At 44.6% G+C, this 12,415-nt stretch overlaps 1 protein-coding gene across 1 annotated transcript in view; it reads right to left on the reverse strand.

Moving 5' to 3' along the window:
* RIOK1 (RIO kinase 1) overlaps nt 1–12,415 on the reverse strand; it is a 238,552-nt gene that overhangs the window by 106,267 nt on the left and 119,870 nt on the right. The window contains exon 8 of the mRNA XM_086965018.1: nt 9,225–9,305. Within this exon, the coding sequence (XP_086821144.1) occupies nt 9,225–9,305 (81 nt within the window). The remainder of the gene's footprint in view (nt 1–9,224; nt 9,306–12,415) is intronic.

Raw genomic sequence — 12,415 nt, forward strand, 5'->3', positions numbered from 1 at the left:
CATGCTGGCCTATGGAGAACAGGTAGCCTTGCAATAGTGAAAAACTAAAATGGTTGTAATTCACTATTAGGACATGCCACACACATCAGGGCTTGTCCTACCTTATACTTACAATGCACCCAGCCCTTGGGCCTACCATAGGGGTGACTGATATGAAGAAAAGGGAAGGTTTAGGGACTGGGAAGTGGGTGCACTTGCCCAGTCAGTATGACAGAACCAGACTGCACGCAGGCTCTGCAATGGGAGACCTTAGACACATTTTACAAGGCTGCTTCTGTGGGTGGCACAACCAGTGCTGCAGGCCCACCAGCAGCATTTGGATTTAAACGACCTGGGCACACTCAGTGCACTAGACTAGGGTCTGACAAGTAAACCAAATAGCCAAACATGGAACCACTGATTAATACATCAATTTACAAGCTGGAGCACTTGCACTGTGGCACTGGACAGCAGTGGCACAGTGCCCAAAGCATCTAACACCAGCAAAAATACATGCGGCAACAGCAAAAAAATGGAAGGGAGACCCACGCCAATGGTGCCAGGTCTAACAAGTGACATTTTTACTTACCTGCAAAAATTGATCAACTGAAAAGTACTTACCCAGTTATGAAATGCTTAGTGTTAAAATACATATAAATATATCTGTTATTTTTCTAAATTGGTCTCGAGTTTCTTCTTGAGTGTGTCTCGTTTATTAACTCTGTGTGTGCAACAAATGCTTAACACTACATTCTGATAAGCCTAAACTACTTGCCTACACTACCACAAAGAAAGCATTTGGGATTATTATTGTAAGCAAATACGGGTCTTCTGGACTTTCTATATAGTGCACCTCTTTTTGGTATACTACATAAAAAGGCAGCTTTTTACAATGTTTATTGTCTGATTTTCATTTTTTCAGCTCTATATTTTTTCATCTGTCAAATATCAATGTATATTGATTTAATATAAAGTTTAACTTAAAGGTGTGATATGTTGTGCAGAAATAAATTAATGATAATATAAAATTATACATTCTTACGCAGAGATTTCAGCCTCTGTGTATTTTTATTAAGTATGACTATAATAGACATCAAATGGGGGGAAATTTCTTGTTTATATTTTGAGATCACAAGCAGTACATGAAAGGTGCATTGATTGAAAACGTAACCTTAACTGGCCAATTTCAGTTTTTGTTTTCAAACCATGACATCACTTTAACTTTGGCTTTCACTGTAAATTTCTGGGTTTATTTAAACATGGTTTCCTGTGTTATGAGCAAGAAAACCCTAACTGTCCCTTAATGAAGTTTTGTCTGTGATTGTTTTCTTTTGAAGATATACCACATCCACATATGTGCCTTCAGCCAGGCCCTGAGCTGAATATTGCGTGGCCATTTGCACGTAAGTACGCAAAAGAGTGATGGATGGAATACTTGAATTCATCCCAGCCACTGGTAATCACTCGGGCCACTTGCAGCAGGGGTTGGCATAGGTTCTGGTCACACAGGTCATGCCCTGAATCCCACTTAGAGATTGGTCCAAACCCAGTGCATGCAACCTGTGGCTGGGTATAGAAGTATTGGCCAAAGAGCTTCAAATAAGTGTTACTGCTTGATGGAAAAAAGACCAGCTTTTGTTGATTAATACGATTTTAATAACATGAGAAGAGACTACACAACCTCATTGTGCGCTACCAGGCTTAGGTTGATGAGGAACGAGAAGCTGAGGTAGCACAGGAGACTCAAGTTATAGTTGGAAACTCGATGCCACAATTCGAGACTAGTTGATGTCATTAACATTTAGGACCGTTCGGAAGAAGAAATGTTTAAAGGGTCCTGTCATGTTAGTATTCTATGCTTCTTCCACATGAAGAGAAACTGAATACTAGCAAGATGACCTACAAATTGTGTGAGAAAACCTTGAAGTAGGGTGATTCAGGCCACTATTCATTAGTCACACGACAATGTTGAGAGAGCACAAAGGCCAATATGATGTAATATACCAAGGGTCTCGAAGGAGAAAGAAGAAGTAAGGCCACTCCAGCCAAGAAGCTGCAATATTCATATGGCAATAACTTGAGCGGTAACAAGAAGGAAGAGATCGTTCCTGCCATGCAAAGGATGGCTATGTATCACACCGAATCCTATTGCCAAATCTGGTACCAGGAACAAAATACAAGAATTATTATAAGTTGGTCGATGGCCGTAATATCGACTTCCACCCTTACTTTATTTTCTGTATGCCTCATTTTCCATTGCACTTTGGTTCTTATGTTAAAGTGTCCTTTTTTACTCAACCTAAAAAAAAACTAAAACGTTGGAAAACACAAAAACACTAACAGGTTAATTTAAGAACTAAGCTATCTGGTTAAAAAGACCACTTTGTCAAATCTCCTAAACGCGTTACTTTTTAATGCTACCCTAGAAGTAAAGCCAGTAAGTCTAATAAGTGACAAGACCACTTCTGTTCTCTGTGAGGGCTGACTGCAAGGACTGGTTTTCAGCCAGAACCTGAACAAAACCCAGAGTGAACAACCAACCCACACTACGCACAGCCTCGATTACTGGCCACATTGTCCGGAAGTGAGCCAAGCACCCCAAGGTGCTTGGCTCACTTGGCATCCGAGACTGTGCACAACCTATGGTAGGCACTGCTCCCAATCCATCATGAGCAACCAATCTAAGATGTGCACATCTTACTCTTATACAGGACAAAGAACTCCCCGGCTTTTAAAATTATTTTAGTGGCTATTTTTGTGTGTCTCCCATCATGCTGATCTGAAGATTATAGGATGCTTCTCCTGGCCCTTGGTGTTTCGGCATGGACACCAAGCACTGCAATGTGAACTTGTGGCTGCAAAAGGAATATGCCTGCTGCAGCCAGATAATCAAAGCACTTTGGTTTATTGACCAAGTAGGTGTCCACATACTTCCAAAGTACAGTAGAAACTACTCCCTCGTCAAGTTGAAGTTGTTTACTTTTCAGAAGTGAATCTCACTTATGTCCACTCGACACAATGGGTGGACGCCCAGGGCAGATATGTACTGGTCAAAGGAATGATAGGGGATGAACCTGTGGTTTTCGGAAGTGTATATGCCCAGCCCCCATTGCAGTGGTCGCTTGTTGAAAAATTGTTTACTACATGGGCTGAGATCCCTGATGTTATGGCTGTGATTGGGGGTGACTCCAATGATGTTATGAATAGTGGAATGGATCGCCACAGGCCTGGGGGTGTACAGGCGGTGGACGCTCCCACAAAACTACAGGATATGGTGAGAGGAAGGGGCAGGATGGATGTATGGCGCTACCAACACGCCGATAGCAGAGAGTACACATATGTTTTGGCGGTGCATAAATCCTTCCTGAGGTTGGATTACCTGTTCGTTCCTTGCGCACGGATTGGGAGGGTGGTCTCGACGGCCATACTGCCGCGGGGTCTCTCCGACCACTCCCCCATTGCTCTTGACCTTCTCCTAGACAGGAGGCGGCAACCATTTTAATGGCGCCTCTCCACATGGCACCTACAACGCGCCGATTATCAGTCGCATATGAGGGAGGCCATTGCCCACTATTAGGAAGACAACGACGGGCCAGAGACGGACGACGAGACCTGTTGGGAGGCCCTGAAGCCAACACTCCGAGGAGTGGACATTGCCTGGTGTGCAGCGACCCGTCGGGCGCGTAGGGAAGAACTGGAGAAGACGGCGGATCGGGTCCGTAGCTTAGAAGCACGGTGTACTGCGACCGGGGACGTCGGCGCCGTGCGACAGCTCCTACAGGCGCAGCAGGCTTCTGCGTCTTTACACCTCGAGGAGTCGCGCCAGATATGGTTGGCTACACAGTGCAGAATATACCAATGGGGTGATAAATCCAGCAAGATGTTGTACAGACTTTGTCAGAGCACTTTCCAGGCACAAACCCTGCCGGGTCTACGAGATGAGTCTGGCGCTCCCATGTCTGCCCTTGAGGAAATGGCGGGCAACTTCGCGCGCTACTATGCAGCTCAGTACGCCCCCCGGGAATCCCTCCCAGCAGAAGTAATTGATAAATTCCTTACGGACCTTCCGCCGCGAGAACTATCGGAAGAGGGGCGGGATCGCCTCGAGCTCTCATTATCGGATGAGGAACTGGGAACCGCTCTGGGGGGATTGAATGCGGGGAAGGCCCTCGGACCAAATGGGTTCCCGTGCGAATTCTTTAAGAAATATCACCTTCAATTGGGGGCACGGTATAGGAGAGCGCTAGAGGTGGCCAGAGAATATGGCCGCTTACCGGCGGATTGGAGACATGCCGAAATTGTGGTCTTTTGTAACCCCGGGAGGCCCCCTGAATGCCACGAATCGTATAGACCCATATCGCTCCTGAATATTGAAGCAAAGACCTTAGCCAAAGCACTCGCCAATCGCCTCCTCCCGTATATTACCGAACTGGTCCACCCGGATCAGGCGGGCTTTATGCCACATAGAGCTACGAGACATAATATAAGGCGCGCCCAGGTGGCGGTTGAAATGATGCGGGCCACTGGAGCTCAGGCGGCGCTTCTCCTGGCTGATATAGATAGAGCCTTCGACTCGTTGAGTTGGGTTTACTTACATGAGCTCCTGCCTCGCCTAAACCTTGGGCCCCACTTTTTGTCATACTTGAAACTCCTATATACCGACCTGACGGCCTCTGTGAGAGTAGCTGGGGCGGTGTCCGACGCCTTTCCTATCGGACGGGGCACTAGACAGGGATGCCCCCTTTCGCCATACCTGTTCACCCTTGCCATGGAGCCATTGGCGGCGTGGGTAGGAATAGACGACGCTGTGGTCACTGGGGGACCGCACAGATGTGGGGTCCTGGGCGTCGGCGCTGCAGGTGGTGACCGGGGGCCTTAAGTACCTAGGGGTTTTCCTAACGGACCAACCTAGAGTGTCATGGGAGTGCAATCTTATCCCGGTCTGGGACCGGGTCGAGTCAGAGATGAAAACATGGTCCCGTATGCCCCTGAATCTATATGGCCGTTCGGCCATTTTAAGATGGTGGCCCTCCCACGCCTACTGTATCAACTACAGAACCACCCATACCCTATCTCGCCGCAGTGGTTTTGTCAGGTCAACTCGGCATTAGGTCAGTTCCTTTGGGCCGGGGGCGCGGTAAGAGTAGCGCTCCGTACCTGTTTCCTCTCCACATATTGTGGGGGATTGGCATCGTCAGATGTCCTATCCTACTTTAAGGCGTCCCATCTATTTATACTGAATGAGTGGTGGTATGGGGACCGGGGTGATCCAGCGTACGCCCTGGAGAGGTATCTGATGGAACCGGACACCCTCCAAACTATATTATACTCTGCTGAGAAGAGGAAGAGACTCCCGATGGTTACACAGGTGGTCTTCCGGATTTGGCGACAAGCGCTGCGCCGCATGGGATGGTGGAACAGACTGACGGAGGAGACCCCCTTGTGGCAGAATGGTCGACTACCGGCTTTGGCGTCCCTTCAAGGGTTCCGTGGCTGGGACGCGATAGGAATCTCGGCGTTGGGCCACGTAATGAACGGTACGACTCTTAAATCGTTCCAAGAACTGAGAGACGAATATAACATGCCCCGCACCCAGTTCTTCAAATATTTGCAATTCCGGCACGCCATCTCCCCCATCCTAGAGGGGTTGGACTCTTTGCCTGAATTCAGCCCTTTGGAGACTAAAGTATTCATGGGAGAAGTTGAGGATAAAAAGATATCCCGCATATACCAGTCACTGGTTACGCACTGTTCCTCCTCACTCGATCGGCTGCGGACCGCATGGAAGGGAGACGTGGGTGAGTTAAAAGAAGAGGATTGGAGAGAAGCCCTCGGGGCCCCCAGGGGCGCGGCCGTTGCCGTACGCTTACAGTTTATCCAATTCAAATATTTGCATAGAGCTTACTATACTAGAGAAAGGCTGTGGCGAGCTGGCTTGATCGCGTCCCCTGAATGCCTGAGATGTGGGCGGAGTTGGGCACTTTTATACACACAGTTTGGTCCTGTGAAGCGCTGGAGAGATTCTGGACTGGTGTGTGGGATTGTTTGTCTGAAGTGTTGGGCTGGGAGCTTCCCCGTACACCGCAGCTGGGCCTTCTTCATGTAATGGAATAGGTGGGGGGTAATGCCTATAAACGACACTTACTGCTTCTCGGCCTTACAGTGGCCAAGAGAGATGTGGCTAGAGCCTGGAAGGACCCCAGCCCCCCCCCCAGTGGGAGTGTGGAAACAGGGGCTAGATTACAGTATGGGGCTGGAGCGTTCGATGTTTGAGGCCCGCTGCTGTCCCAGGAAACACTATAAAATTTGGAAAAGGTGGGCGGACTACAGGGGACTGTGGCTGGAGCCACCGGTGCAATACGACATAGAGGCTGCATAATACGCTTAGATACTGGGTGAAGGAGAGTATGCCTTACAAGACTCATCATTGTTTTCTTTATTAGAAATGAGTGGGCATCGTGCTAGGGGTTTGGGTAGGATCCGGGAGGGAGACATTTTTGTCGATGTTTTGGGGGTGGGAGGGCGGGAGAGTTGTAGTAACTATGCCATCTTGAAATATTGTATTGATTGCTTTCAGTGCATTCTGCTTTTATGTTCACAGCTTCTCCAGTGGTCGGAGCGCTGTGATTTTCTTGCAATCTCTCTCGAAGAAAACAATAAATTTTGTTCTGAAAAAAAAGGGAGTTTATTTCCAGAATAATGTCCGTGCGTATCGTGCGAGCTAGCACTGGCAGCCACTGGTCTGTTGCTTTCGTAGCAACACCATTATACGATACACACGGACATTGCTCCTTCACACCGCGGATCCAACCATTTCAAGGACCGCTACCTTTAATCCGGGATTAACTTGTTCCTGCCTGCTAATTGTGCAACCCCTTGAACTAACCCCGCAAAACCGCGCCATTTATGGAAGATGGTTACCATACCAACGCTCTGAGCCCCAAACGAGCCTTGACTCACACTAGACTCGTGAAAAAACTTGTACCATTGAGGCACATCATTGTTCTAACCAGGCATAGTAATTTTGTACAGTCCTGATGATGATTCCAATGTAATTTAGAGCGCAGGATCGAAACGTCGACCTTTTTAAGTAGCCATACAGTGAAACCAATTTGTATTAATTTCTGTATGTACTACTCCGGCAAACACTTGTAACACTGATTTAAAAAGTGTCCAGCTTGCTCACTTCTCCTTTGCCTGGGAAATTTCTTCTTCTTTTTTTACAAAGCTATCCTCTATTTCTTCACTGTGTTCTCTGTTCTGAGTAAAGCACAGGATTGTGCCCTTTATTTTTGAAATGTTGCTCATGTACTGAGATGTTACACATTCAATGATTATTGTGAAAATAAACTCCCTGTCCGGCTGGACCTGGACAAATATATAGCAGCCTATTATGGTCTGTTTATCATTTCCCCCCCCTCTGAAACGGCTTTGGACCGTTGTTTTTCCTTAATTGCCATTGTGAAGCCAGCATCATGAAACAGCATAAAGATGTGTGCAAACTGGGACTTATATGTGCGTATGGGCTAGAACGCCAGCTCTGTGGGCGACTTGGCACTGCAGAGGATGCATTGTTCTTTTTCACATGCGGACGCAGGGAAGAAAGCAGGCAGAGGTAAGAAGCAGTAGTGCCTGTCTGACAACAGTAGCCATGAAATAGAGTCTGCTCACTTACAGGAGTCTGACAAGGGTGCTTGTGGTGGGCGGGCTCAGCTGCTTTCACAGGCTGGGTTATTCAAAGGGGCGTAGTTTAACAACACATAGAAACAAGCCCAATACCCCTTAAAAGAAAGCCCAAAAACAACCAAACATCGTACCAAAAAAAGCCCTACTGCCGATCAACATCCAAAATAGCTAAAAAATGCTAAAAATAATAGAAACAATCGGACAGGAGGAGGCAGTTACACAACTGTGGCATTAAGAGGCTGTGAAAGGAAGAATGCTATATTTATATGTAAGCAGCTACGTCGCTGAAGCTGAACACAGACAAACAGTAACAGAGGAGGAAACCAAGAAGAAAAAAAAAAAAGAGTCCCCCTAACAACAGATGAAGAACCATGGCGGAATGAGTCAGTACTAAGTCCCTGCTCCGTGGGTGGAACAGAACAGAGAAAGGAGGGACAAAGAGGCAGGACTGACCACTAGCAAGACAGGATTTTTAAAGGACACTGACATGGACAAATGAAAAGCAATGCCAAGAAAGAGGAGAGACTTGAAGTCCACAGTCTGATTACAGCAAGTCTCGAAGAAAACACAGTGCATGCACTATCTAGCTTGACCTAAAAAGTGGGTTTTTAATGAAATCGGAGACCTAACCCCAGAAAGACACAGAAGCTAATGTTGACACAGACCGAGACACACACACACACACACACACACACACACACACCCACACACACCCACACACACACACACACACAGATATATATATGCACACACACACACACCCCCGTCAGTCATTGGCTGTGCACAATCCATAATTATTAGCAAAGAAACAACACCCTATGCGTTTCGGTCAAGCAGACCTTCATCCGTCGTGATCACATCAGAGATTTGTACCTGCCAATATCAGAAGTAAAAGTGGGAATCGATTCTGAACTCCCTAATATTGGTGAGAATGTAGTGAAAATGGTTTCTTCCTGATAAAACAAAAATTATAAGGTGCTTTTGTCAGCATTTATACATACACAAACGTAGATCATGCACATTTATATTAGAAAGTACTCCTGGAAAGCTGCAAGTGCTGCAGCTTACGAAGAGTACTCCTAATTTTTTTCAGCAATAATGTAATTCATATGTAGATGCATACTAAGGGGTGTACCTTTAAGCTTTTTCTTTCTAAATTATGTTGACTGACTGGTTGTGGACACTTTATATTTAATTACCTGACTGGAATAAAGTTTGTGGTTGATTATTACTGCTTTCAAGGGTTATCAAAGTAATCATCCAAATTAAAAATGTATTCATAATTCTGGTAGAATTAATTAATGCAATTGTACAAAGTACTTTTTGTACAACATATACCCTAATGAGAATTGTTAAGGGACTGCTTCCTTTTTAGTTGTTTATAAATCCTCTTCTTGATAATAGTGCACAATCTAATTATGCAATGTTGACTGTTTTGGCTCGAACACTATTACAATTTATGAATTCAAGGACTCCAAGACACATCAATATTTCGGACAAGTTAGTAGCAAAAAAGCAATACTGGGCTTCGGAGAAAAACACATCAACAAAACATTCACCTAATAAGGTTTCGCATTTCTTTTTCTGCCCAAGTTTTTACCATTTTTCTCGGATTTCCTTTACAGTAACCATGGCGAAATCTAATGGAAAACAAAAACACACTAGTTTAAACATAAATATTTACATGAAATTATTACAATTTCAATAGAGAAACATGGATGCATTTTAAGTAATAAAGGCCATTAAGGCAAATATATTTGAAGTGAAGATTGTTCTGGACCGCAAAACTTAACTGTATGCAGACATATAAATAAAGGGATCCTGAACATTACTATTCACGGCACTAAAACACCCATGTAAAACAATAATATTCTGTATGCAGATGCAAGACAGTCTTCCTTGTTCATCTACATTTTATTACTCTGTCAACTGAATACAAATTTCTATATTTTGAGGTTTTAAAAACAAAAGTGCACACAAAAAGGTTAATATTTAAGCAGCAAGGTAAATCGTGGGCATCCAGTACAAGGCACATCAAATAGGGCTGGAATAAAAGGGATACACTGCAGGCAAGAGCAGTATTGCCTGCATAATCTTATTATCCCTTTGAAAATAAAATTGTTGTTTTAGGGCAAAAAATTACTCGGAAAGATCTGTGAAACCATGAGCCACTTACATAAGGACTGAGCTGCTGGATTCCTTCCTTGCTGCCCTCAAGAAATCTATGTTTAAATGAGACAAGTTAAGATGACTCTCTTCAGGAAGCAAGCATTCAACACATTGGTAGGATATTCTGCCCAAGTTGTGTCAGGAGGGCAAACACTGGCATAATATCAAGATCCTATTTGAGTAATTTCCCTGCATATTGCTCACCTTTTCTGCAAGGCGCTCATTCACATGCTCATTCGAACAATTCCTAGCTGTTAGAGCAGATTCCTAGTTAAGTATCTCAGTGCTTCTTGGTACAGAGAAATACTCATGAACACATTGAATATGTTGAATCTTTCATTTCATGTTCTCTTTCTTTAGGTCCTTGATCACACATCAATTTTGTAGGGTATACATATATTTTTTGTACGTAAATTTAGATGAATTCTTCACTTTTTAGATCGAGCCTGGGCAGCACATGCGCTGCTCTGCGCGGCATGATGCAAAGAGGTATGGCATACAAGCTCCGCCCTTAGGCTTATTAGTCCCTCCTTGGTACCGCCTGGTCTGCATTTGTAACCTCCCATAACGACTGGACTTTTTACTTGTGTTGTTACACGGTCTGCTTTATAAGTTGGTGAGCACTATTATTTTTAATGAATAATGCGGTACAATGGCGGCTGCTTCTTGTATTTGCAGTGCACCCAGACAGCACTAGTGGGACAATGCTGGCCGCTTACTATATATGCGGTGTGCTATGCGTGCTTTAACTTTAATAGTGGCTGCCCGATACGGCACTTGCGTGACGATGGCAGCCGCTTCTTGTTTTTTAAACTTTCAAGCTGAGCGTTGCGTCCGCTTCAGGGACACTGTGCTTTCTGTTTCAGCTTTTTTTTTTCTTTAAAGCTGAGTGCGGTGCCCACTTCAGGGACACCGCACTTCCTGTTTCAGCTTTTTAAATTTATTTATTTAACTATAATGCTGAGCGGGGCAACCACTTCAGGGACACTGCCCTCTCTGCTTCAGCTTTCCCTAACATGCCGCAAGGCATCAGAAAGGAAAAACAAGCATTTGCAATGCAAATGCAGGCTTTGGTGACATCCAGGCAAGAGTATGGCAATGTTTTTGTATTTGGGCGCAGATAAAGCCTCAGTGCACCATCTGCAGATCATACAGAATGCGGCTGTGTGCCTCCTTTTTTGGCTGCCTAAACATGCCTCAGCTTTGATTCATAAACTCCACTGACTCAAGGTAAACAAGCGCATCGAATTCAAGGCTTTATGCTACATGTTCCGGGCCAAACATGGTTTGCCACCCCCTTATATACAAATCCTGGTGAAACCTTGCTTGTCCGCCCGAAAGCTGAGATTAACCAGCCTCTCACTGTTTTCTGTGCCCAGGTTCCGCCTTGCTCACATGAGAGGCCGCTCGTTTTCTTACTTGGGCCCAAAAGTCTGGAACTCTCTTCCAATTGAGCTCAGGAAGTGTCACTCGTTGCTAGCCTTCCGTAAGAATCTAAAGCCTTTCCTTTATACCCACCAAGTTTATTCCTACATACTGGGCTGTCGTTTTCTCAGTCTGTGACTTGTCTGCCGTCCTGTCCAACGCCGGGAGACCCTGTTGGGTAGCTGCACGCTCTATAAATCTATTACAATAATAATAAGCCCCGCAATTGAGAGATTTTGAGCTGTTGGCATTATAAATGACAATGCCTTTTATTATTGCAAACACATAAAAAAAGGCATTGTCATTTACAATAACAATAGGTCAAAGTTTCGGAAATGCGAGACCTATTGCATTGCACATGCTTGTTTCTAGAGTTGATTTGGCTCTGTTATTAACCAATCAACACCGAGAGGACATGAATTTGTTGTTTAACAAATGTAATTACCATCTATGTGTATGATTTGATATACAATATTTTAGATGTGCTTTTCATATCCTCTGAGATTTGCCTCTGTTCATTGACCAATCTGCCCTCCGTTCTCAAAACTTTTGCACTTTTGTCATGATAGTATGCACTTTATGGCCATAGGTCTAGAGGTTTTTCGTTATATTGTTTTTGGCCCTTGAGTTTCGCCATCAATTTTGGTGCATGTTGCACGTACGTTGACGTTACTTCCTTTTAGCTTCATAACCACTCCTGAGTAATCTCTTGTGGCACACTTTTTTGTTTTGGTGTCAAGTTGGTGCCGGTGGAATCGGAGTTCCATCACTCTATAGGTATATTTTGTTCCACTCTGTTCACAATAACAGAGCACTCGTGTCACTGTTACATTTATACAGTTTTACTTTGTCAAATTTTTTAGAGTCATTCGTTGGAAACAGCATGTTCAGTTGGAGGCTACGGCCAAACACAGAATCTCTCAGGTCCATATTACTTGTTAATTCACTCAGTTGTTTGTATCTTATATCATCATATTTTAATCACAGCACTGTATGTAGCATTGTGTGTTTTTCTTGGCCGACAGAGGTTCCGTTCAAACCGGTTCACATTTACAAGAAGGACAATTGTTTGATTGTTCTCATAGCGTGCTATTTATGTCACATTCCAGGTATGGGCTCCAATCATACCCCATTGAGCAATTTGCTCACTTTTTCT

The sequence above is a fragment of the Lissotriton vulgaris genome, chromosome 4_1, assembly GCF_964263255.1.
Source record: "Lissotriton vulgaris chromosome 4_1, aLisVul1.2, whole genome shotgun sequence".
NCBI classification, from domain to species: domain Eukaryota; kingdom Metazoa; phylum Chordata; class Amphibia; order Caudata; family Salamandridae; genus Lissotriton; species Lissotriton vulgaris.